Raw genomic sequence first — 24845 nt, forward strand, 5'->3', positions numbered from 1 at the left:
CATGAGACCACCGTCATAATTGCAGTTCATCATTGACTGAAATGTCATTATTCAGCATAGGACTGTACTAATCAGATCATAATTATGTAAGGTGATGGACGTGCTAATTAGATTGTGGCAGTTATTTCACAACGTACACATATATCAGAACATCACGTTATATACCTTAAATATGTACAATTTTTATTTGTCAAGTATATTTCAGTAAAGCTAAGGGGAAAAAAGAAATATTAATTAATGCAATGTTGAGATACCTTTTCTGCCTATCAAGTTGGTACATATTAAATTGGTGGCAATATGGGGATGTGGGCAGTCTTGTGCACTGCTGGTGGCAACATGTTGCAGGAGCAGTTGCATGTCAACTTGGAAATACATATCAAAATCCTGAAAAATACATGTCTTAGGGTCTTAGGGCTGCCATAACAAAGTACGACAAACGAGGTTGCTTAACTCAACAGAGATTTATTTGTCCACAATTCTGAAGTCTGTAAGTCCAAAATCAAACAGGTCCATGCTCCCCTGAAGGCTCTAGAAAAACACCCTTCCTTGCCTCTTCCTAGCAATGGTTGTTTCCTGCAATCCTTGCATTCCTTGGCCTGCAGTTGGCATCACTCCAGTTGCTGCCTCTGTCTTCACATGGCCTTTTTCCCTCTGTATGTGTCTCCGTATCCCTTTCTTCTTTCTCTTATAAAAACACCAGTACAGCCAGGTGCGGTGGCTCACGCCTGTAATCCCAGCACTTTGGGAGGCCAAGTTGGGTGGATCACTTGAGGCCAGGAGTTTGAGACCAGCCTGGCCAACATGGTGAAACCCTGTCTCTCCTAAAAACATAAAAATTAGCTGGGCTTGGTGGTGTGCACCTATAACCCCAGCTACTCAGGAGGCTGAGGCAGGAGAATCACTTGAACCCAGGGGGCAGAAGTTGCAGTGAGCCGAAACCGTGCCACTGCACTCCAGCCTGAGTGACAGAGCAAGATTCCATCTCAAAACAAACAAAAAACACCAGTCATTGAATATAGGGCCTACTCTAATCCACTGTGACCTCATCTTAACTAATTCCATCTGCAAGACCCTATTGTATTCATGTAAATTGAAAATTTTTATATGAAAAAAGACTATATACAAAGATCAAAGATAAATGACAAAATGGAAAAAATGCACACCATTAATACGATTTTTGACCACCTGTAGCTTCTAAATTTCTCCAATAAAGAAGGCTTATTTTTATGAGAGAAAACTGAGAACTGTTACTTTAAAATAAATGCTCTGTGAAACACAAGAGACTAACTATTACAACGGAGAGGATCGATGTATTAAGATAAAACTACCTTCTTACAAAACCATGCTGTTTTACTTAAATACCCCTCTCCCATCCCAACTTGTCACCACGATAATGAATGACTGAAAAGGCCTCTCACAGTCCCCGTTGGGGAAACATCTCTGGATTCACTAACAGAGTCTAGGACAGAGCTGGGCACATAGACATTTGAGAAGCTACCTGGTATAATGGAAAAGGCCAGTCTAAGTGTAGTGGCTCATGCCTGTAATCCCAACACTTTCAGAAGTCAAGGTGAAAAGATAATTTGAGGAGAGGAGTTTGAGACCAGCCTAGACAACATTGTGAAACTCTGTTTCTAAAACAATTTTTTTTTAAATTAGCCAGGCGTGGTGGTACACACCTGTAGTTCTAGCAAGACGGTAGGATCGCTTGAGCCCAGGAGTTTAAGGTTACAGTGAGCTATGACTATGTCACTATACTCCAGCCTGAGCAACACAGTGAGACCCTGTCTGAAAAAAAAAAAAAAAAAACAAGAAGAAGAAGAAAGAAAAGGCCCATGTGCCTGAATCTAGATGCTTCCTGTTTAAAGGTGAACATCTATAGGTCAGTCACTTAACCTCTTGATGAAGAAACCTTTACAAGCTGAGGACTATAGATGATATATATAATGTTCCAAGCAGATATTATTGATAAATACTTCTGGAATAAATACATCTTGGTATTTGTATTTGTAGTTACTGAGGTGTCAAGCGGGGAGAATTTCACAGATGAGGACAGAGTTTAGGGACTTTGTCACAAACTTTAGAATTGTTAGTTCAACAAATGTTTATTGGGTATCTGCCATGTTACAGGCACTATCCTAACTGCTGTGAATGCGGTCTGATTCACAAAACCCCTCCTGGGTTGGAGCTTTCTTTCTGGCACAGTCTCTGGAGGACATCACACAGTGTTGTGGTGGGGTGCATTTCTCTTGGATTTGAGAGCATCTACCTCCTCAATCTGTTGAGCTTTCTTTCATCTAGCTTTATCTCCCATGTCCCTGTGATGTACTGAATATTTTCTTCGGTTAATGTCAAACACCTTTCCCTTCAATGTTTTTAATGAACATTTATTTGATTTTGCATAAGAGTTGGATAGAAAATTAATAGCACAACTTTATAGCCTTGAAATTTTTCAGGGCTTCAAAATTCCCACTGAAGATATGCTGAGCATCTTCAACGAGTGCAGAATTGTCTTTGTTTTTGGAAAGATAAATTCAGTTATGAATCCTCAGCAAGTTTAATTGCCAAAGAAATGTTCTTCAAAAATACAAAATTAGAAACAAAAATGAGGAAACAACCACAAATACAGGAAAAGTTAAATGAACTTCAAGTGAATACTTTGATCAATTCTATGCCAATAAATTTGAACTCATAGGACGAGATAATGATTCTTAGGATAATATAAACTTCCCAAATAAAACAATCTATAGAGATTTCTAAAAAATAGACCAATTACCATAGAGGAAATGGAGAAAGCTGTCAACGAACTACAACTGTAAATGTTTCCAGGTCAACTCTGTGAAAACAGATAACTTTAATCCTACTTTAAACTATGCCAGAGAAACAGAAATAAGGAAAACTTCCAAATTCTTTTCATATATTTATGATTACATTGAAACAAAAACCTATAATAACATATATATACAGATGAAAATTACAGGACAGCTTCTCTTAAGAATATTTACTTAAAATCCAAAATGAAATTAGTAATCTCAGTGATGGCGGTATCAGAGGTTTCTAAATTTTATTTTTGCTTATCTCTATTTTCTAAAAACCTTTTTCAGACAGTCACATACCTCATCTTGTAAGTCTGAGGCATTGTGATAGTGGAGATCTTGTTTCAGAGATTACAATATATGTTTTTATAGATAATGGGTCTGTCTTCAAAGTGGGTCTAATTATATAAATTTTCACAGATTGATTTCATAAAAATTAATTTTTTTATGTAGTAAATGTACCACAAATAAAGACAAGAAAAATCAGGAGGGAAACTGGGATTGTGAGACAATTTTTTTTTTAACTATATGAAGACTTTTAAACATCAATGAGAAAATGACCAAGATAGGCAAAGATCATGGATGGTCAGTTTGCAGAAAAGAAATGTTCATTTAAAAATGTAAATTAAAATAAGAAGCTCCATGTTTCACCATCAGAAAAGTTTAATTGTAGCCTTTTTGTTTGTTTGTTTGTTTTTTTAAGGACATGGGGAAAGGTGCTCTCATGAACTCTCATGCAGGTTCTTTGGAATACCATAATTACAGTTTTTGAAAATACATGCCAGCTTTTATTCCTGTTCTCACACGTGTGCATAGATGCTGGTACAAGGAAGTTTGTTGCTCTTTTGTTTGTAATTGCAAAAGACTAGAAACTTCTATAATGTTTTTCATTAGAGGACCAACTGATAAATTTTGACACAACTATGCAGTGAGCATTCAAAAGAATGAGACCTCTATCTGTACACATGAGAGCACTAAGATATTTTGGGTAGTGAAAGAACAAAGCAATAAACAGAAGAGTGTGCTCACATTCTTGTTAAGATAGAGTACAGAGAATATCTGGAAGAATGCACAATGACTGTTAAGCATAACTGCCTGGGGTAAGGGTCAGTCAGAGGGAGACATTTCATTTTGTAACCTTTCCCACTGTTTGCATTTTTACGTTGTGTGTCTATTATGCTTTATTTTTGTTGTTTTTTTTTTTTTTTTGAAGGGAAACAAAGCTTATTGCTTTCTTAAGCTTTTATCATATATTTCCAAATTATACTAAATAAGTAATAAAAATGTATCATTCCGACAGCTGTGTGTGAAAGAGCCTATTTTTTGCAGATACTTGTCTGCACGGGATATTGGCTGTGATTTTCATTTTTAGCAGTTTAATTTTGCCAGCACCTTTGGTATCTAGTTTGTTTGAACATTTCATCACATATTTGTGGGCCATTTTATTTCTTCATTTGTGACTCACTGATTCATCTTTTTTTAATTTTTTAATTTTTTTTTTTTTTTTTTTTTTTTGTGAGACGGAGTTTTGCTCTTGTTGCCCAGGCTAGAGTGTGGTGGTACAGTCTTGGCTCACTGCAACCTCCTTCTACCAGTTTCAAGCAATTCTCCTGCCTCAGCCTCCCAAGTAGCTGGGATTACAGGCGTGCACCACCATGCCCAGCCAATTTTGTATTTTTAGTACAGACGGGGTTTCACCATGTTGGTAAGGCTGGTGTCAAACTCCTGACCTCAAGTGAGCCACCATGCCTGGAGTGTTGTTTTTTTTTAATTGTTTTAATTTTTGTGGATACATAGTAGGTATATATATTTAAGAGGTACATGAGATGAGTTTTGATGCAGGCATGCAAAGTGACATAAGCACATCATGGAGAATGGGGAATCTATCCCCTCAAGCATTTATCCTTTGAGTTACAAACAATCCAGTTATACTCTTTAAGTTATTTTAAAATGTACAATTATTATTGACTAGAGTCACCCTACTGTGCTATCAAATAATAGGTCTTATTCATTCTTTTTATTTTTATTTTTTGTACTCATTAACCATCCCCACCTCCCCCACAGCCCTCCACTACCCTTCCTAGCTTCTGGTAACCATCCTTCTGCTCTCTGTCCATGAGTTCAATTGTTTTGATTTTTAGATCTCTCAAATAAGTGAGAACATGTGACCATTGTCTTTCTATGCCTTGCTTATTTCACTTAACTTAATGATCTCCAGTTCCGTCCATGATGTTGCAAATGATGGGATCTCATTCTTTTTTATAGCTCAATAGTACTCTATTGTATATATGTACCCCATTTTCTTTATCCATTCATCTGTTGATGGACACTTAGGTCACTTCCAAATCTTACCTATTGAAAACAGTGCTGCAACAAATACAGGAGTGCAGACGTTTCTTTGATATACTGATTTCTTTTCTTTTGGGTATATACCCAGCAGTGGGATTGCTGAATCAGATGGTAGCTAAATTTTTAGTTTTTTGAGTAACTAAATTGTTCTCCAGTTTAGTTACTCAAAACTGTTCTCCAAACTGTTCTCCCTAGTGGTTGTACTAATTTACACTCCCACCAAGAGTGTACAAGGATTCCCTTTTCTCCACATCCTTGCCAGCATTTGTTATTGTCTGTCTTTTGAATAAAAGCCATTTTAACTGGGGTGAGATGATATCTCATTGTAGTTTTGATTTGCATTTCTCTGATGATCAGTGATATTGAGTACCTTTTCATATGCCTGTTTGCCATTTGTATGTCTTGATTATTAATTTTTAATTAGAATAGCAGTGTGACTTCAGATGTGCCTCAGTTCCCTCACCTGTAAAATGAGGATTATAATAGAGCCTGTCTCCTTGGGTTATGAGGAGTAATGAGTTAATATATGGAAAGCACCTAGGATAGTTCCTTGCATATGGTAAGCCTTCAGTGAATGTTTGCTCTTGTTATTATGAACATAGTTTTGAAAATCAAATTGCACTGTACTTTTATTTGAGGGTAAGGAGTAGTACTCCACTGCTCCAAACCCTTGTGCCACCCAGAGATAACTGGTTTTAACTATTTTTAAGGCTTTTTTTTTTTTCTGTTTTTTACCTCTGTGTTTCTAAACAATAGGTTTTCTGATGTATGCAGTTGAGATACTGTTGACCACCTATGATGGATTATATGGACTTAGCTTTCTTGCACCACACCATCCTACCCCATTTTCCTCTCTTTATTCTTTAAATAAATATGATTCTATCATAATTTTTGGATAAATTAATATTGAGTGCTCAACTTATTTTAACTATGTAAAGTACTGTTCACTTCTATAACTTATTTTCCTTGAGCTAAGAATCATGTCCCTTTTTTATTTTCTTACTTTCCTGTACCTTTCCTGTGTACCTTTCTCTTATTTTTCCAAAATTCTCCTGCAGAATTGTAAAACCCATTTGTATACTGTTTGTCATATGACCATTCTCAATAGGTAGTCATTTAGTTCCACATTTCTCTCACTCTTTTTAAAAATTTCTTAGCCAGGCATGGTGGCTCACGCCTGGGATCCTAGCACTTTGGGAGGCTGAGGCAAGCAGATCCCTTGAGCCCAGGAGTTTGGGACCAGCCTGGGCAACATATTGAGAATCTGTCTCTACAAAAAATACAAAAATTAGCTGGGCATGGTAGCATGTGCCTGTAGTCCCAGCTACTTGGGGGGCTAAGGCAGAAGGATCACTTGAGCCTGGGAGGTTGAGGCTGCAGTGAGCCAAGATCACACCACTGCACTTTAGCCTGGGTGACAGAGTGAGACCCTGTGTCAAAAAAATAAGATCAAATAAAAATTTCGTGGGACACCCTTGCTGGGCCCCATCTGCCTACTTCTCATACTGAACTGGATGCACCTTAGGCCTGCTGCATTTTTCTTGTGTTGAGTACCTTGTTTCCTTGATCCCATGCCTTCCTCTTTCTTAATTTATTTCTTTGTTTTGGTGGAGTACATCCTCAAATAGCTTTCTGAGAATGGGTCAATGGGAAATAGAATTTGTAGGCCCATGTATAGATCAGAGTTCTATTTCTGAGGATTTAACACACTCTAATCATGTTACTTGAAACAAGTTTACTATTTGTTAACCAGTGTCCATAAAATATTGTAGGACTGTACCTCCATCATTTCTTTCAAGAGAAATAAACAATCAGATGTTCTGCCCAGAGTTATGCTCAATGAGCTCAAATTTGTTCATCCATCAAAACTGATCATAGGCTTTAAGAACCTCCTGGCACACTGCAGAGTATTCCTTGGGGTCTGTATATCCCAGTATGAGGAAAACCAACCCAGATTAACAACTGCATTTTAGCACAAGATGGGGCAGGTGGTGGTATAAAAAGAGAAGGTGCCTTGGGAGTGTGAGCCATTTGCTTCTGAAATTTATTTGCCAACAAGTCCTGCTTCAGCCCTGTAAATCCCAACTTTATGTTTTAGTGAGTCAAAATAGCCCAGCATACAGTGGGTAAAATGGTAAATTGATGTCGCATGTTCAGGCATTCAGACCCTACTGGGACCCAGTAACAAACCACTTGTTTCTCAAAAGGAGAATAGTCACTTGCCAAAGAAAGCATGGGTTTGCTTTATACCATCAGGGCTCTCTCTGGGCTCCATATATCCGCTGATCTGTCATAGACTCTTGTTTGTTATTGAAGCCACTGAGCCATAGAGATGAATTGAGACAGCTTCCTGCTCTGTAGCCTTGAGCAGGTTTTCCTGCTCTGATTGCTACTGAAAGCTGGCAGGTTCTGGGTTACTCAGTATATTGATCAGAGAAGCAATCCCAAATGTCAGTATATGTTTCCTCCAAAATATGAAGATGCTATACTTTCAGGATCTGTAGGAATAATCGTGAAGAGAGTTCATGGACTCCCTGGGCCTATTGTGACACTAACTTGGACCAAAACTTCATTTTCCCCTGACCCCCATGAGCTCTCATTCTAAGCACAGGTGTACTTAGAGTCCCCAGGGATTAGCATTAGCATAGAGCCAGTGTTCAATACTATTCTGAATGTCTGCCCTTTCTGCTCTATACTACTCTGCTACATGTCGGCATGTTCTGCTGGGAAAGGCTAGATTTTCAGTAGGTAGGACTTGAGGTTCTACCACAAGGGCTTTAAGTATAAACCAGCCCCCTCACCCTTCCTCTAAGGAGCTTTGGGCCTGGGATTGGCTGAGGAGTCCTACCTTACATCACAGTGACTCATAGACTTCATTTCATCAAACCTCAAGTGTTTTTATACTTTCAGGTATGTAAATAAAGAAGAACCTTAGAAGGTTATCCATTTATTTTAATCCTAGATGTCCTGTGATCTCAGCCACTGTCAAAGATCCCTGTGGCTCAAGTCATTTTTCATATGTTCACACATTCTTTTATTTTTTATTTATTATTATTTTTTTTTAGAGAAAGGGTCTTGCTCTGTCACCCAGGCTGGAGTGCAGTGGCACAATCATAGCTCACTGTAACCTCAAACTCCAGGGCTCAAGCTATCCTCACCTCTCAATCTCCTGACTAACTATGACTAAAGACATATACCAGTACACCCAGCTAATTAAAAACATATGTTCTGTAGACAGAGGGTCTTGCTATGTTGCCCTGGCTAGTCTCGAACTCCTGGGTTCAAGCAGTCCCCCTGCCTTGGCCTCCGAAGGCTCTGGGATTACAGGTGTGAGCCACTGCGCCTGGCCTAAGTTCACAAATTCTGTGGGTCAGAAATTTATAAAGGACACAGAGAAAAATATAGTCTGAGGTCCTCTCCACATAGGCCTTTCATGTGATCTCTCATTATGGGCCAGTTTGGGTTTCCTTGTAGAATACTGTCTGGAGACCAAGGATGAGCATTCTCGAGAGAGATGCAAGCAGGTGCTTTATCACCTTTTCTTATCTAACCTTGAAGTCACACTGAATCATTGCTGTAATCAATGGCTCATTTATGTGCTAAGGAAGAGAAGCTAGACCCCCACCTCTCAATTGAGGAGTGCCAACATCACATTGTAAGAGTATGTGAAATGGGATGTATATTAATGCAGCTCTCTTTAGAAAACATATTCTGCTACAAATAGGAAGCACCAGTTTTTTTTATCATCACCATACTGGTTCTAGAGGACTTAAAATAGACAGGGCTTGTTGATCCCCTTCATGCAGAAATGATGGTTGTAATATTTCATTGAATATATATCCATACATACACACATTGAATTTGTGTACCTTACAGTACACAATATAGCTACAAATAATGCCATCAATGAAGCCATCTGAATGTGTGCATGAACATTTAAGAAAGTTTTATTTCATTTCAGTGTCATAAGAGTATTGACCATCTCCATTAGAGAAATGCAAATCAAAACCACAATGAGATACCATCTCACACCAGTTAGAATGGCAGTCATTAAAAAGTCAGGAAATAACAGATGCTGCCGAGGATGTGGAGAAATAGGAATGCTTTTACACTGTTGGTGGGAGTGTACATTAGTTCAACCATTGTGGAAGACAATGTGGTGATTCCTCAAGGATCTAGAACCAGAAATACCATTTGACCCAGCAAATGGTATACTGGGTATACTGGGTGTATACCCAAAGGATTATAAATCATTCTATAAAGACACATGCACACGTTTGTTTATTGCAGCACTGTTCACAATAGCAAAAACTTGGAACCAACCTAAATGCCCATCAATGATAGACTGGATAAAGAAAATGTGGCACGTATACACCATGGAATACTAATGCAGCCATAAAAAAAGATGAGTTCATGTCCTTTGCAGGGACGTGGATGAAGCTGGAAACCATCATTCTCAGCAAACTAACACAGGAACAGAAAACCAAACACTGCATGTTCTCACTCATAAGTGGAAGTTGAAAAATAAGAACATAGGGACATAGGGAGGGCAACATCACACACTGGGGCCTGTTGGGGAGTGGGAAACTCGGGGAGAAATAGCATTAGGAGAAATACCTACTATAGATGAGGGGTTGATGGGTGCAGCAAACCACCATGGCACATGTATGTCTATGTAACAAACCTGCATGTTCTGCACATGTATCCCATAAAATATAATAAAAAAATAATAAACTTTAAAGAAAGAGTATTGACCATCTCCTCAGGATTTTAAATTCTGATAAGGAGTTATTAAACAAATGTTTATAGGCCCTGTCATGTTTGTTATAATTATTAATAACTATTGAACTTCTTCCAGATTAAAATTTCTTGTTTTGGTGTGATTGCTTCTATTTGGATTCAACTTCTATTTTTGGCAAAGACTGTGTGTTTTTATTTTATTTTATTTATTTTATTTTTTAGAAAGAGTCTCACTCTTTTGAGAAAGAGTCGCCCAGACTGGAGTGCAGTGGCGCGATCTCGGCTCACTACAACCTCTGCCTCCTGGGTTCAAGCGATTCTCCTGCCTCAGCCTCCTAAGTAGCTGGGATTACAGGCTCCTGCCACCATGCCTAGCTAATTTTTGTTGTTTTAGTAGAGAAGGAGTTTCACCATCTTGGCCAGCCTGATCTTGAACTCCTGACCTTGTGATCCACCCGCCTTGGCCCCCCAAAGTGCTGGGATTACAGGTGTGAGCCACCACGCCCCGCCGTGTTTTTATTTTCTAACTCTAAAACTAAATGAACTATTTTGAAGATGGAATGCCATGCCGAACTTTTCAGTCTTAATAATATAACCAACCTTAGCAGTCTGCCTGAATGCAGAAGTTAAGTGAATATTATTAAATTCCAAAAATCCAGATGTCATATCAACATATGATAGTAAATTCTAACTAAAAAAACTATGCATTGGAGCATGGGTGTATTCTCTGGGAGGTAGTGAGCAACTTTTTACAGAAACATTTAAGGAGAGAGGAGCAATTCTTCAGTGAATAGTAGGTCAGATAATTTGGGCATTTTCCAACGCCATCTCCTATGCCCCTTGTCCTCCAGGCACATTAGATGACTCAGTCTTTCTGGAACATCCATACACAGCATCTGTACATTCCATTTCTTCTTGGGATGTCACCTTCCCAGCCCATTCTCTGACAAGCAAATTCCTGTTCAGCCTTAAAGACACAAATCAAAAGTCATCTCTTCTGTGAAGCCTTCTCTTATACTCTGGAGGCCAAAATATTCATGTCTTCTTTTGTAGTCACAAAGCACTTTGTAAATATGCTACTATTACTACACTGCTTGCTTCGGGGGAGGTGGAGAGGGAGAGAGAGGGAGAAGGGAGTGAGTAATAGCTAATCTTTGTTTCCTATGCAGTACTCAGCAATCAAGAATAGTTTATTGCATAAATTATCAATTCTAAAAATCTGTCATTCCAAGGGCAGGAGAGCTGTTAATAATGCAGATTCCTAGTCTTAATGAATCACACTTTCAGGAGGGTGGATCTTTTTGACAAGCAGCTCAAGTGATCTGTGGAACAGACTTTGACCATCTCTGCTCTAGGCTGGGCACCACTCTTTCTGCCCAGCCTACTCTTGCCTAAGAGCTCATTTTAGCTTCTCCTGTTCTTAGTTAACCTTGCTTTTCACATTTTCTAAGCCATTTATTTAACTCTGAATTCTTCCATAAGATTACTTTCATTTAGCTTTCAGATATGGATAAACATTCTGGACTACCTGCCCTAGAATTTAGTTTTTTAGCTGACATATAATTTCGTATATATTTGTTCAATTAACCTACATTCATAAGGACTCTGTATGTGTGTATGTGTGTGTGTGTGGGCGCCCATGCACATATGCACCCACAACATTTGAAACATTATGGAGTTTATTTATTTATTTATTTTTGAGATAGGATCTTGCTCTGTTTCCCAGGCTGGAGTACAGTGGGACGATCACGGCTCACTGCAGCCTTGACTTCCTGGTCTCAAGCAGTCCTCCCACTTCAGCTTTCTGAGTAGCGGTGACTACAGGTGTGTACTACCATGCCTGGCTGATTATTTAATATTTTGTAAAGATGAGATCTCACTTTGTTGCCCAGTGTGGTCTTGAACTCCTGAGCTCAAGTGATCCTCCTGCCTCATCCTCCCAACATGTTGGGATTACAGGCTTGAGCCACTGCACCTGACTGTTACAGAGTTTATAAATGGCTCAGTTATACTTTTTATTTCACAGTGTTTTCTGATTATATGCTCATATTATCAAAAGTATCACTAAAATTACAATGATAGCTGACAGATATTTCTTACAGGAGTTCAGAAAATGAGGGATTATGGTATAAAATATAATTAAACGTGTTCCAATAGATAATGTTTTAAGAATTCATTTTGTAACCAAATTTATTTGGAAATCATTTAATCAGCTGCATGCATGTTTTCAGCTGTATTATGTCTTTCAGTACTACCCTCCCTAACCAAATGAAGTCAATGGAAAACTGGAGAAACAAATTTCCTCATTTCTGTTTCTTATATAATTCCTAACATAGAACCCAGTCCCTGATATTTAACTAAGTAGACCACAGGATTTATGCAATAATCTTTAAATGATTCAGTAACAGAAGAAAGTTAATTCTGCCTACTCTGCCCAAACGATTGAAATGCAGTCCTCTCAAGACACTTATCACAAAGAACCTACTCAAAAACGATTCTATTAAAATATAAATCCCATTGTGGTTGGCAGAAAAAAAAATGCTGTTACAAATCTTGACAAACCCTAACATATGATAATGGAAAACTAAGTAATAATAAGTACGTAATCAAGCATTCCATGTCGTGTGATGATAGTGTCTTTTCTTAATAAACTCAAACTCATTGGAAGACTTTATGTTATTCTTGTCAGGATAGCCCACTCGGTTCCATGAACTTTGTTCATGAATGCAAAAGTTCAAAAAATCTTTTTCGAAAATATTTTTTCAAAGAAGTTATTTCATCCAAGTTCAGGCAGCAAACAATATGGGCTCTAGTGAAGGTTATTTGTGCAATAATGATATTAGAAGCCTGGAAATGCTGCCTTTGCAAATGAAAAACAAAATAGGTCAGAACTATATGAAGAAATTTCTCTAAGGAAATGCTATTGTCCTCCATGACCAAAGGCATTATGTCTATAAATTCACCTAAGTGAAATTACATCCATGGCACTGGAAACCAACCCTGAAGCCAAATTGAAACAGGAGGGAACAAGCAAAGACTTACAGTGCATTTCTCTGAGGATGTACCAGGAAGACAAAGGACTGCAACAGACTTGCCTCAACCCATCAGCTCTCAGGAGGACTACATCAATTCCATTCCAATAAAAATACTATACTGGTGCTCCAAGAGAGGGATGCAGAGGGCAGGGGATCTCCTTGTCCTAAATCAGGAGCTCCAAAGAGAGAAGACTAGGAATCCCTAAAGATAGAGATATGGAAAGCAGTAGTTAGGACCACTCTGCAGTCTGAATCCCAGCTTTTCCATTTGCCATTGGGACCTTGAGAAAGTTTTCTTCTTCTTTTAGACAGAGTCTTGCTCTGTCACCGAAGCTGGAGTGCAAGTGGTGTAATCTCAGCTCACTGCAGCCTCCGCCTCCTGGGTTTAAGTGATTCTCTTGTCTCAGCCTCCCAAGTAGCTGGGATTATGGGTGTGTGCCACCACGCCCTGCTAATTTTTGTATTTTCAGTAGAGATGGGGTTTTACCCTGCTGTCCAGGCTGGTCTCAAACTCCTGACCTCAAGTGATCTGCCCGCCTCACCCTCCCAAAGTGTTGGAATTACAGGCGTGAGCCGTGGTACCTGGCCAAGAAAGTTTTCTTAAGTCCCTCTGTCCCTCAGTTTCCTCATCCAAAAATGGAAGTAATTATAATATTTGCTCGTTTGAATTAATGCAACACTTGACATATAGTCAATAAATGCTGGTTGTGATGATGACGTTACCATGTAGGTTGTTATTTGTGGTCCTCCCCAAATGAGAGACATCCATGGTGGAACTATTATGAAGCCTCGAAAACCACCAGGCTTGAACAATCTTGAAATAAAAGGCATTTGTGTGACTGGATTCTCGAGTTCTTTTTCCAGCACCGTGCTTTGGACTTTCATTTCTAATTTATGTAAAAATTCTGGCAATCTATGATGATACACTAAGTGAATTGAGAAGGAATCTAGGGAGGATCTGAGTTAGGCTTCACAGTAACTTGAGAATAAAGATTTAAGGAAATGGAGCCATAATGATTTTTAAGAATTTGAGGTTTGCCTTAAAATGTAGCTTTTCAGACCAGGTGTGATGGCTCACACCTGTAACCCCAGCACTCTTAGAGGCCAGGGTGGGACAGTTGCGCCCAGGAGTTCGAGACCAGCCTGGACAACCAAAGGAGACAGACACCTTCTCTACCAAAAATTAGCTGGGTGTGGTGGAGTAGCTGTAGTCCTAGCTACTCAAGAGGCTAGGCAGCAGGATCACTTGAGCCCCAAGAGTTCAAGGCTGCAGTTAGCTATGATCTCGCCACAGCACTCCAGCCTGGGTCACAGAGCAAGTCCTTGACTCTTGAAAAAAAATTCTTTCCAGGCAATGTTAGTTTTAAAAAGTTGCTAGAGTATTGTTAAGTATAGATCACTTAATCTATGTCACTCTTTGGAAAGAATGCAGTGCATAAAAAGAATACTCAAATTTTGATCTCAGATTATTTTCTCCAATGTAAAAAAGTACTTTCCATCCAAAAATCCATCCACACAACCTCAGACTTTCCAAAAAAGAAAGAATTTTTAAAAAAATCTCACATGAAACTTCAGCATACCTAATACAGAACTTTACACACTCAGTGAAAGTTTTTGACCTTTTCAGAAGCATGTCAATGTAATTCTTCTGGTCAAATCTTAGGTTATCATTTGAGAGAGACATTTCTTTTAAACCTATTTCTCCCCAAAAAACTAAATAGCAAAGAATTCAAACTGAGTTAACTTAGAAATATTTAAAATCTGTTTTGATTCCATGTGGTTGTGAATTGTTCTTTCCTAACGCACTTAGTATATCTCTTGTGTCAAGTATTTACCCATTGCAAAAAGGGCTCTGATGAATTTTTAGGCCTTCACACTTCACAGCTTCTACCTCCAAATTGGGAAATTTCTCCTTCCTAGAAGAGCACAATAAATTGGCACTTGCTCACACTTTATAAACTAATTGACTATAATGTAGAAAAATATATATTTTAATAGAAGGAAACAAAATATCCAACACCTTAGAGAAAGTAAGCAATAAGAAAATCATGGTCCTCTTGTGAACATTTTTCTAATGCAAAGTGCTGGCCCCTAAGGAAGGACCTACCACACTCCTCCTCTTTGCTGGCTGGAATACTGGCTTAGTCAGGGTTCCCAGCCATCTCCCCAGTGGGCAGGATCTCTTCTGGGAAAAATACTGTGGCAGTGTTTGTAGTCCTGCCTTCTGCTGGGTTCTTTCTTGGTGTACCTCCAAGAATAGAATCATAGAAATGGAGAGCTAGAAATTATTTTGGAGATTTTGCATATTTGAAAAAATGAAGTCCAGAAAAGGGAAGTAATTTACCCAAGGCCTAACACCTAATAGACAATAGGACTGGAGCCCTATCTAATGGTCTCCATTGCTTCCAAACCCAACTGCTGCTTTGGAAGAACGCAGAATCCATAATTTCACAGACATTTTTAGCTTTGTATTATTGTTATTAATAGAAGTAGAACTATATGTGCAGAAGATAAACATTCAGTGATTCAATCATTAAAATAACATTTGCATAACATGTTGTGAATGTATGGTATATAATAGACAACCAAATTTACTAAAATTTATAATGTCTATATATTTTTAAAAAGTTTAAACACTGTGAAAATAATGTCATCATCTTGAATAAAAATGTATCCGTGTTATCATTAACGAATTCAACCAACATTTTTGCAGTTTCACCATTAGCAGACATAGTCATAAGTGTGAAAATATAGAAAAGACAGAAAACAGTTCTTGTTCTCACCTCGCCAGCAAATTGGGAAGGCTGACATAAAACAGGCAAGTATGATACTGTGTGTTTCCAGCTGTGATATCACGTGGCGTGAGTCCCATGGCAGCACAAATGAGGGGCACTTAACTGTGGTAGAAGAAAAAGAAGGCTCCCTCAAGTAGGTAACACCAAACTTGAATCTTAAAATAAAGGAGATTTAGGAACAAAGGGCATTAAAAGGAGAGAGAACAGCCTGTGCCAAGCAAGTAGGTTGACAGCACGTGGCAGATTTGGAGAGCAAGTACATCCATATGGCTGCATCCCAGAATTAAATGAGGGTGAAGACAGGCAGGGACCAGATCACAAAGAACTTTGTGCATCATGCTAAAACATTTCAGTTTTACCAGAAAATAGTGAGAAGGTGTTGAATAATTGTATGCTGTAAATTAAACAATGTGACTGAAATTATACTATAAAACTCTATGTTGTGTTTGGTTTGGTTTTTCCCTGCTCCTTAATATCAGATACCTTGGTAAAACACCTAAGAGTAGAATGTGGTAAGACCACCAGAATCTAGTTGTGGTTGTAGAGCTGACAAAAATCTCAATGTCTGCATCTATAAAATGGAAATTGTTATAGGGTTGTAAAAAGTACACAAGTTAAGTCCTGTTAAGCATTTGCGTCTGCTGTATTGCAAACACTCAATAAATAGAAACTGGCATCATCTTCGTCATCATTGTAAAAAGCTGAATTGCAGAAAATGGATTAGAATGCCGAGAGTTCATTTTAACATCTGGACTTAAGAACAGTTGTCTGATTCTGCTTAATCTATATTGCTTAGAATAATAGAGCTCCTTTAAGAGAACTACTTTGTCAGAGGCATGGCTAGGAAAAGACATCAGTTAGCAAAATACACTGATTATGTATTTGAAAGGAAATTTTCCACTGATTTTGTTGTCCAAGAGAATGTAAGAAAAGAAAACTTGGGTTTCAGCAGTTAGGAGCAGTATCCTGAGAAGAGCTATGTGCTTGAATTTATTAGTTACAGGTAGAAGACAGAAATGCCAAGGTTCATAGATAGCAATTGGGGATAAAAATAAACTTTTTTATGCCTCCCTCTGTTGACGGACAGGTCACCAAAAGAGAGAGTATATTATGCTTTTAATTTGCTATTACATGGTAACTAATTGTTTATAAAATACCCTTACACCATAATGACTGAAGTTTATTTTTTGCTGTGTTTTTGTATTTGGAATACTTTGTCCTTGTGCCAAATTGGAAATTTGGAATATAGTTTAGTAATTTCAATTTGGTTGTATTTAAAAATTAGGGAGGTCTAAATTAGATTTACTGTCTTTATAATGCCATCTTTCTATAAAAAAAAGACTATATCTCAATATTCCATAAAATAATAGGTTTACTTTCTGTATTCTATTTTGTTAGTGCTCCTATATCCCTCCCTGTAAGAGAGAAAATCAGAAGAATTTGGAAAGTGTCATGAATTGGCAACAGTACTGGAAAGATGAGATTGGTTCCCAGCCATTTACTTGCTATTTTAATCAACATCAAAGGTAAGTCAATATTTGCATGTGCCTGTTAAAATTGTTTGTAGACTCTGCAGCTTATTACACTGTTATATCATAGATTATGCCCACTTGACAGCATGGAGATAGCCTCAACTCTTCCTTGCGTGTAATTAGGGAAACCCATATAATGAATCTGCAGGACAGAGAAAAAGACTTGTGTTGTACATCTTACCCTGTGAATGTACTACAAAATGATAGTGACTTTAGGTAGGAACATTACTTTGCATTTCCTAAGAATTGCAGATTGATGCACATAAGCTAAGCAATGTGCAGATTTGCCAGCACTTTTAGACTGCATCGAATCTTACCTTTCCTTTTCCTTTCTATTCTGATGAAGTGTCAATAACATGAGTTCACACCATTAAAACCTTACTTGACTTAGTACTCAGTTTATACCATATAAACCATGTAAAGATGGTTCCTTGGACTAGGGCACTTTGGTACCCACTCAGATTAATCAGTAATTTATTCATCAAACATTTATTGAGTATTCACAATTCCTTGCTGTAGATGTTCCAGGGTTACCGCAAACCTTCACTTGCTCCCATAATCTCTGTCTTAGAAAATGGCATGACCATTCACTCATTTACCAAATCCAGAAACCTTTGAGTAATGCTTAGTTCATTTTTCTCCTTTGTACTTTGTAACCTGTGTCACCATCATGTATTTTTGTTTGTTTTTAGACAGAGTCTCACTCTGTCACCCAGGCTGGAGTGCAGTGGCGAGATCTTGGCTCACTGCAGCCTGCGCCTCCCAGGTCCAAGTGATTCTTGTGCCTCAGCCTCCCGAGTAGCTGGGACTACAGGCACACACCACCACAGCTGGCTAATTCGTGTATTTTTAGTAGAGACAGGGTTTCACCATGTTTACCAGGCTGGTATCTAACTCCTGACCTCAAGTGATCTGCCTGCCTCAGCCTCCCAAAGTGCTGAAATTACAGGCGTGAGCCACTGTGTCCAACACATCATGTTGATTTTTACCTGTATCATGACTCTTCTCTGCCTCCCCACTATCACTGTCTTAGTTTACATCCAGATTTCTCAGCTCCATTAACGCAATAGTCTTGTAACAAGTCTTCCGCCTCCACCGTGGACCCACTCCAAGCCACTCTCCATAGTACTGCCAAGGTAATCTTTCTAACACATGAGTCTAATCAGGTTACTCTGCATAGTTTTCAGAATAAAGCTCAAACATCTTGGCATGGCCTATGTCAGATACCTATTGCTGCATAACAAACCACCCTAAACGTAGTGACTTACTACAGCAATGACACTTTTTTTTTTTTTTTTTTAATGATTCTGTGGGTTGGCTGTGCTCATTTGCAGTCAGATGATGGCTGAAATAGCTGCATGGTCCAAGATGGCCTCCTCCCTCACATGCCCAGCAGTCAGTGCTGGCTGTCAGCTGGGGCGCCTCAGTATCCCCACCACCTGGCCTCTCATTGTTCAGTAGGCTAGAATGCCTTCCTTACAACATGGCAGCCTCAGACAGCATTTCAAGAGAGGTAGGCCTCGGCTCTGGAATTTGAATAATATCACTTCTGACACCTTCTATTGGTCAAAGCAAGTCCTGAAGCCAGCCGTATTCTTGAGGTTCTGGAGTAGGCTTTGCCTCTTGATAGGAGGAGCTGCAAAACATTTGTCACCACATTTAATCTACCACAGGATACAAGGCTTCTCAAGATCTTGTCCCAGGCTGTCACTTCTCGAACCTCATTTCCTTGCTCAAACTCTTTGCAATAGCCATTCTGAACTATGTGCACTTCCCAGAATATTTTATACTTTTATATGTATGCCTTTTTATTTGCTTTTCCTGCTTCTTGGCGGCCATACTGGAAACTCCTCAGATATCACCTTCTCTGGGGTGCCTTCCTTGATCCCCAATTTTGATTTAGTTCTATATCAGTTGAGATGTGATTTGTTGCAGGTAATCAGAATTTTGACTCGAAGCATCATAAAAAAAATTAGGAAATGTATTATTTTATACATCAAGAAATGCAAGGCCAGGCATGGTGGTTCACGCCTGTAATCCCAACACTGTGGAAGACTGAGGCGGGAGGATCACTTGAGCCCAGGAGTTCAAGGCCAGCCTGGGCAGCGTAGGGAGACCCTGTCTCTACAAAAAATTTTAAAAATTAGCCAGGCATGATGATGTGCACCTGTAGTCCCAGCTACTCAGGAAGCTAACATGGGAGGATTGCTTGGGTCCTACTAAGCCTTGGGAGGTTGAGGCTGCAATGAGCCATGATCACACCACTGCACTTTAGCCTGGGTGACAAAATGAGACCCTGCGTCAAAAAAAAAAAAAAAAAGGAAGAAAGAAAAAAATGAAAATGAAGGAGAAATGCACAGGTGGACGGATGTCAGGGTTGTTTGATGCAATGACTTAATAGTGTTACCAAAACCCAGCTCCTTTTCAAATCTGGCCTCAAGGTGGCTCTTTTCACAGTTATAATATAGTTGCTTCAGTTCCAGATGTCCCAGCCAGATGCAGCAGTGTCCAAAGAGAGAAAGAGCCTGTCTTTCTTGATGCATTTTTCTTGGGATTTGGAAAACTTTTCCCATCTTCCCACAGGCGACCTCCCCTCATGTATCCTTGTTCACAGTGAGTTCCTTTGCCCACACCTAAACCAATCACAAGAAAGAACAATCCGAATCAACCCCTGACTTGGGGCTAGTGTTACATCTCTTAAGTCACTTGGAGACGGGGTATACCCCTGAGTAGATTTGGGAAGGAAGAAGAAAGGGAACAAGGTGTTGTGGAACAACCAAAAATGCCAATGAAAAGGTGTCCCTCCCATATTCCACAGTCATCGTCTTTTATTTTATTTTATTTTATTTTTTCAGGAAATGTTTCTGAGTCATAATATTCCATAGGCTTCTATTTACAACTCTCTCCCAGGGGCTTGCAGGGGTTGCGTCACATAACTAGGCCACAGGAGCTTTTTATTTTATTTTATTTTTGTTTTGTTTGAGTAGGAGTCTCGCTCTGTCACTCAGGCTGGAGTGCAGTGGCACGATCTTGGCTCACTGCAACCTCTGCCTCTCAGGTTCAAGTGATTCTCCTGCCTCAGCCTCCCAAGTAGCTGGGATTACAGGTGCATGCCACCATGCCCAGCTAATTTTTGTATTATTTAGTAGAAACGGGGTTTCACCATGTTAGCCAGGCTGGTTTTGAACTCCTGACCTCAGGTGAGCCTCCCATCTTGAAGTACTGGGATTACAGGCGGGAGCCTCTGTGCCCAGCTAGAGGAACTTTAAAAAAAGAAAATTTACCACAGACCAATTAATTAGAATCTTTGGTGGTTGAAACTGGGCATTAGCATTTTGTAAAATCGATGCTAGAGATTCTAATCGATAACCAGAAACTACAGTCACTGTTCTGCCCTTTCACTTTTCACCCATTACTGGAATTGTTTGTATGCCCATTTTCCTCACCAGGCTGCACACTTGTTAAGGGTGTGGGCCAGTCTTCTTTGTTTATGTATCTCTAATATCTAGCACAATGTCTGGGTTTCAGGTAATAAATATTTGGTGAGTGAATGAATAAGTGAATGCAATGTGTCAAATTAAAAGGAGGGTTCTTTGCTTCCAAGGAATTAGGATTTATTGCTGAAAGCATATGCATATGCAAATATAAATATGATTACATCAGCTAGAAATAGAAGGGGGAAGACTGAACATTGAGGTGGCAACAATAAAGAAATCAAGGCTTGACAATGTAAGATACCTTAGGTAAATAAGTTATGTAATATGGAGTAATGAGTTTGTAAGCTAGAAAGGTAGCTTGGGGTTAGATTTCTAATGGGTCATTAGTGTCAAGCTAAAGAGATTCTTTGTCATATAGGCAATAAAAATTTGTCAAAAGTTTTTTTTTTTTTTAATCGAAGACTGACTTGAGTAGACCTTTTGAGTTAGAAAGTAACTGGTGTGAATGTTGAATGTATACTGGCTGGGAAAGATGGGTTAAAGGCAGAAAGAAAGGAGAGTACTGAGTGAAAAACATTTTTGAATGGTTACTGTGTGCCTGCCATTGTGAATGACATTTTATTTAGATTACTAAATCTCTAAATACTAGCCCCATTTAACATATGAATAAACTGCATATTTAAAAAGTTAAATAACTTCTCCAATGCACACAACTGTTAAGTGCAAAAACTGGAATCCAGTTAGTCTGATTCCCAAAGCTCCCATCGACTATCTGCTGGTCCTCGTAAGAGACTTTGAGGGCATAAACGAGAATAGTGGTCGTGAAAGTAGCAACAAGGATTATAGCAGTAAGATTTTTTAGTTAGAATCAACAGAACTTAATGACAATGTAAGTGATAAGGAAAAAGGTGTCAGACTTGACTGAGTGTTAGAAAAGGACAGTCTAGCTCTGAGTATGCTGAATTTGAGAGATTCTTAAAATATCCAGAAGATGCTTTGAAAGAGTTAGAAACACAGACTTTTAAGTTAAGGAGCAAGAGGTCAGAAGCAGTGCTATTCAGATGTGGGAATCATGGCGCACAAGCTGTAGTTGAAGCGAAGACAAAGAGTGCATATTGTGAACATTTAGAGTGAGGAGGGAAATGTTGACAGAATCTTAGGATCATCTACATTTAAGTTATAGGCAGAAGGAGATGAAGGAAGAGTGGCCAGAGGGTGAGAGGAAAATCAAATAAGAACGTCTTAAAAGGAGAGTATTTTAAGGAGAAGAAGTTAGTCAAGAAGAAGATAATTTAGGTACAGCCTTTGATAAGTACAGACTACTCATTCAAGAAGTTTGCCATGGACTACATCATACTAAATAGCAAAGAAAACACTCAACAGAGTGAAAAGGCAACCTGCAGAATAGGAGAAGATATTTGCAAACTATATATCTGCTAAAGAGTTAATCCCCTGAATATATAAGGAACTCCTACAACTCAATAGTAAAAGAAACTAATAATCTGATTTTAAAAAAGGCTAAGGGCTTAAATAGATATTTCTCAAAAATAGACATCTAAATGGCTGACAGGTATATGAAACATTGCTGAACCTCACTAATCATCAGAGAAATGCAAGTCAAAGCCACAATGTAATGTCACCTCACACCTCTCAGAATGACTATTAACAAAAAAACAAAAGACAGGTATTGGTGAGGATACGGAGAAATTGGAACCCTTGCATACCGTTGGTGGGAATGCAAAAGGATGCAGCTGCTATGGAAGACAGTATGGATGTTCCTCAAAAAATTAAAAGTAGAACTACCGTATGATCCAGCAATCCCACTCCTGGGTATTTCTCCAAAAGACTTGAAATCAGGATCTTGACTCTTCAAGATCCTGAAGAGCAGTCCTCCTTTTACCACAGCAATATTCACAATAGCCAAGATGTGGAAACAACCTAAATGTCCATCAGCAGATGAATGGATAAAGAATATGTGAAGCCAGGTGCAATGGTGATACCTGGGGTCTCAGCTAGGGGAGGCTGAGGCGGGAGGATTGCTTGGGGCCAGGAGTCCAGCCTGGGCCACATAGCGAGATCCGATCTCGAAAAGAAATAGAAAGAAAATATGGTATGTACATACAATGGAAGTGTTCAGCCTTTGAAAAGAAGGAAACTCTGCAACATGTGACGACATGGATGAACCTGGAGGACATTATACCAAGTGAAAGAAGCCAGACACAAAAAGGCAAATACTGTATGATTCCACTTATATGAAATATCTAAAATAGTCAAATTCATAGATTAAAAAAGTGGAATGGTAGTAGTTATCAGGGGCTGGGAGGAGGGGGTAATGGAAGTTACTAATCAATGGCCATAAAGTTTCAGTCAAGTAAGATCAATAGGCTCTACAGACTTGTACAGTACAAGTCAACACTTGTGTACAACAATACTGTACTATCACCAACAGTAATGTATTGTACACTTAAAAATTGAAGAGGGTATGTCTCATCTTAAGTATTCTTACCACAATAAAATAAAATTAAAGTTTCCTATGACTGGAAAAAGGCTTGGGGAGGAGGTGAGTAACTGAGGAGTGGATATAGAGAAATAAGCCTCCTGCAGATGAAAACTGTTGGAGGGAGAGAGAAAAATATAATGTATATCGTAAAGTAAAAATGGAACATACCCTGAAGAAAATGAGACAGAATGAAATGAAATGCTGAAGGAGTACGCAGATTTCTTTTTCTGTGAGGTGGGACTGTTTGAGCCTGAACCCACTGCTGTGTGAATCAGGTGCTTCCTTGAAGCTTCCTGCCCTGGACTGGGAACTGGTTTCAGAACGTTCCTGAGCTTGAGCTTGCAGTTGGAGGTGAACAAGGCACCCCTTCCACGTGCTGTCCTGACTAGCTGGTGACCATGTTGATGAACGTCCTCTCACTCCCCACTTGGGAACTGCGTGTTGTGAGGGCTGCCTCCCCCTGACAGGGTTGTCTCCTCCTGTCAGGGCATGAATTTTGAATATTCTCAGTACCCAATCAAGAAGGACTATTCCTCCAGAAGTGTGAGGTCTACCTAAAAAGAGCTAAACCAAATTATATACTAAAAGTATAAAAGTATTTTTTTGTACTCTCGCAACAATTCTGACACCAAATGTGTGGGGTATTTCCACACCAAGCAGTTCAGTTCTCTGGTGACACTAGCTGGTGTCCTACAGTTCAGTTTGTTTCTGGAGTTGGCATCAGATCCCACAAATTAAAGGGTCCAGCCCCACAAGATGACCCCCACTTCAGATGTCAAGTGCATGTCCCAGTTATCTACCTGTACTTCTGGCTGACCTTCTCTAAGTCAGGGGTTCCCACATCCTCCCTCCTTGCATTCAATAATTTGCTAGAATGGCTCACAGAACACTACTTACTATTCCAGTTTATTATAAAGGACACAACTCAGGAACTGCCAGATGGAAGAGATGCATTGAGCAAGGGGCCCTCTCCAGGCACACCACCTTCCCAGCACCTTGATGTATGCACCAACCCAGGAGCTCTGGAGTTGTTAGGGTTTTTATGGCTATTACATAGGCACGATTGATTACAGCATTGGCCCTTGGTGGTTGAGTTGATCTCTAGCCAACTCTCCCTTGCCTGGAGAGGTGGCTAGAGAGAGGTGGTGCTGAATTCTTTTTTTTTTTTTTTTTTTTGAGATGGAGTCTCACTCTGTCGCCCAGGCTGGAGTGCAGTGGCTTGATCTCTGCTCACTGCAAGCTCCGCCTCCCGGGTTCACACCATTCTCCTGCCTCAGCTTCCCGAGTAGCTGGGACTACAGGCGCCCGCCACCACACCCGGCTAATTTTTTGTATTTTTAGTAGAGACGGGGTTTCACCGTGTTAGCCAGGGTGGTCTCAATCTCCTGACCTCGTGATCCACCCGCCTCAGCCTCCCAAAGTGCTGGGATTACAGGCGTGAGCCACCGCGCCCGGCCCGAGGTGGTGCTGAATTCTAATCCTCTATTCACATGGTTGGTTCTTCTGACAACCGGTCCCCATCCTCCAAGAGTCACCTCACTAGTATAAACTTGGGCATGGTTGAAAGGGGCTTACTATGAAAAAACGAAGATTCTCCTCTCACCCCGACTACTCAGGAAATTACAAGGGTTTTACAAGTTC

At 39.4% G+C, this 24845-nt stretch overlaps 1 protein-coding gene across 2 annotated transcripts in view; it reads left to right on the forward strand.

Moving 5' to 3' along the window:
• Window positions 1-24845, forward strand: part of KCNMB4 (potassium calcium-activated channel subfamily M regulatory beta subunit 4) — a 64654-nt gene that overhangs the window by 16587 nt on the left and 23222 nt on the right. For both annotated transcript variants that reach the window (XM_034936223.3, XM_003808735.5), the window contains exon 2: window positions 17134-17261. In XM_034936223.3, the coding sequence (XP_034792114.1) occupies window positions 17134-17261 (128 nt within the window). The remainder of the gene's footprint in view (window positions 1-17133; window positions 17262-24845) is intronic.

Source organism: Pan paniscus, chromosome 10, assembly GCF_029289425.2.
Source record: "Pan paniscus chromosome 10, NHGRI_mPanPan1-v2.0_pri, whole genome shotgun sequence".
In the NCBI taxonomy this organism is placed as follows: Eukaryota; Metazoa; Chordata; class Mammalia; order Primates; family Hominidae; genus Pan; species Pan paniscus.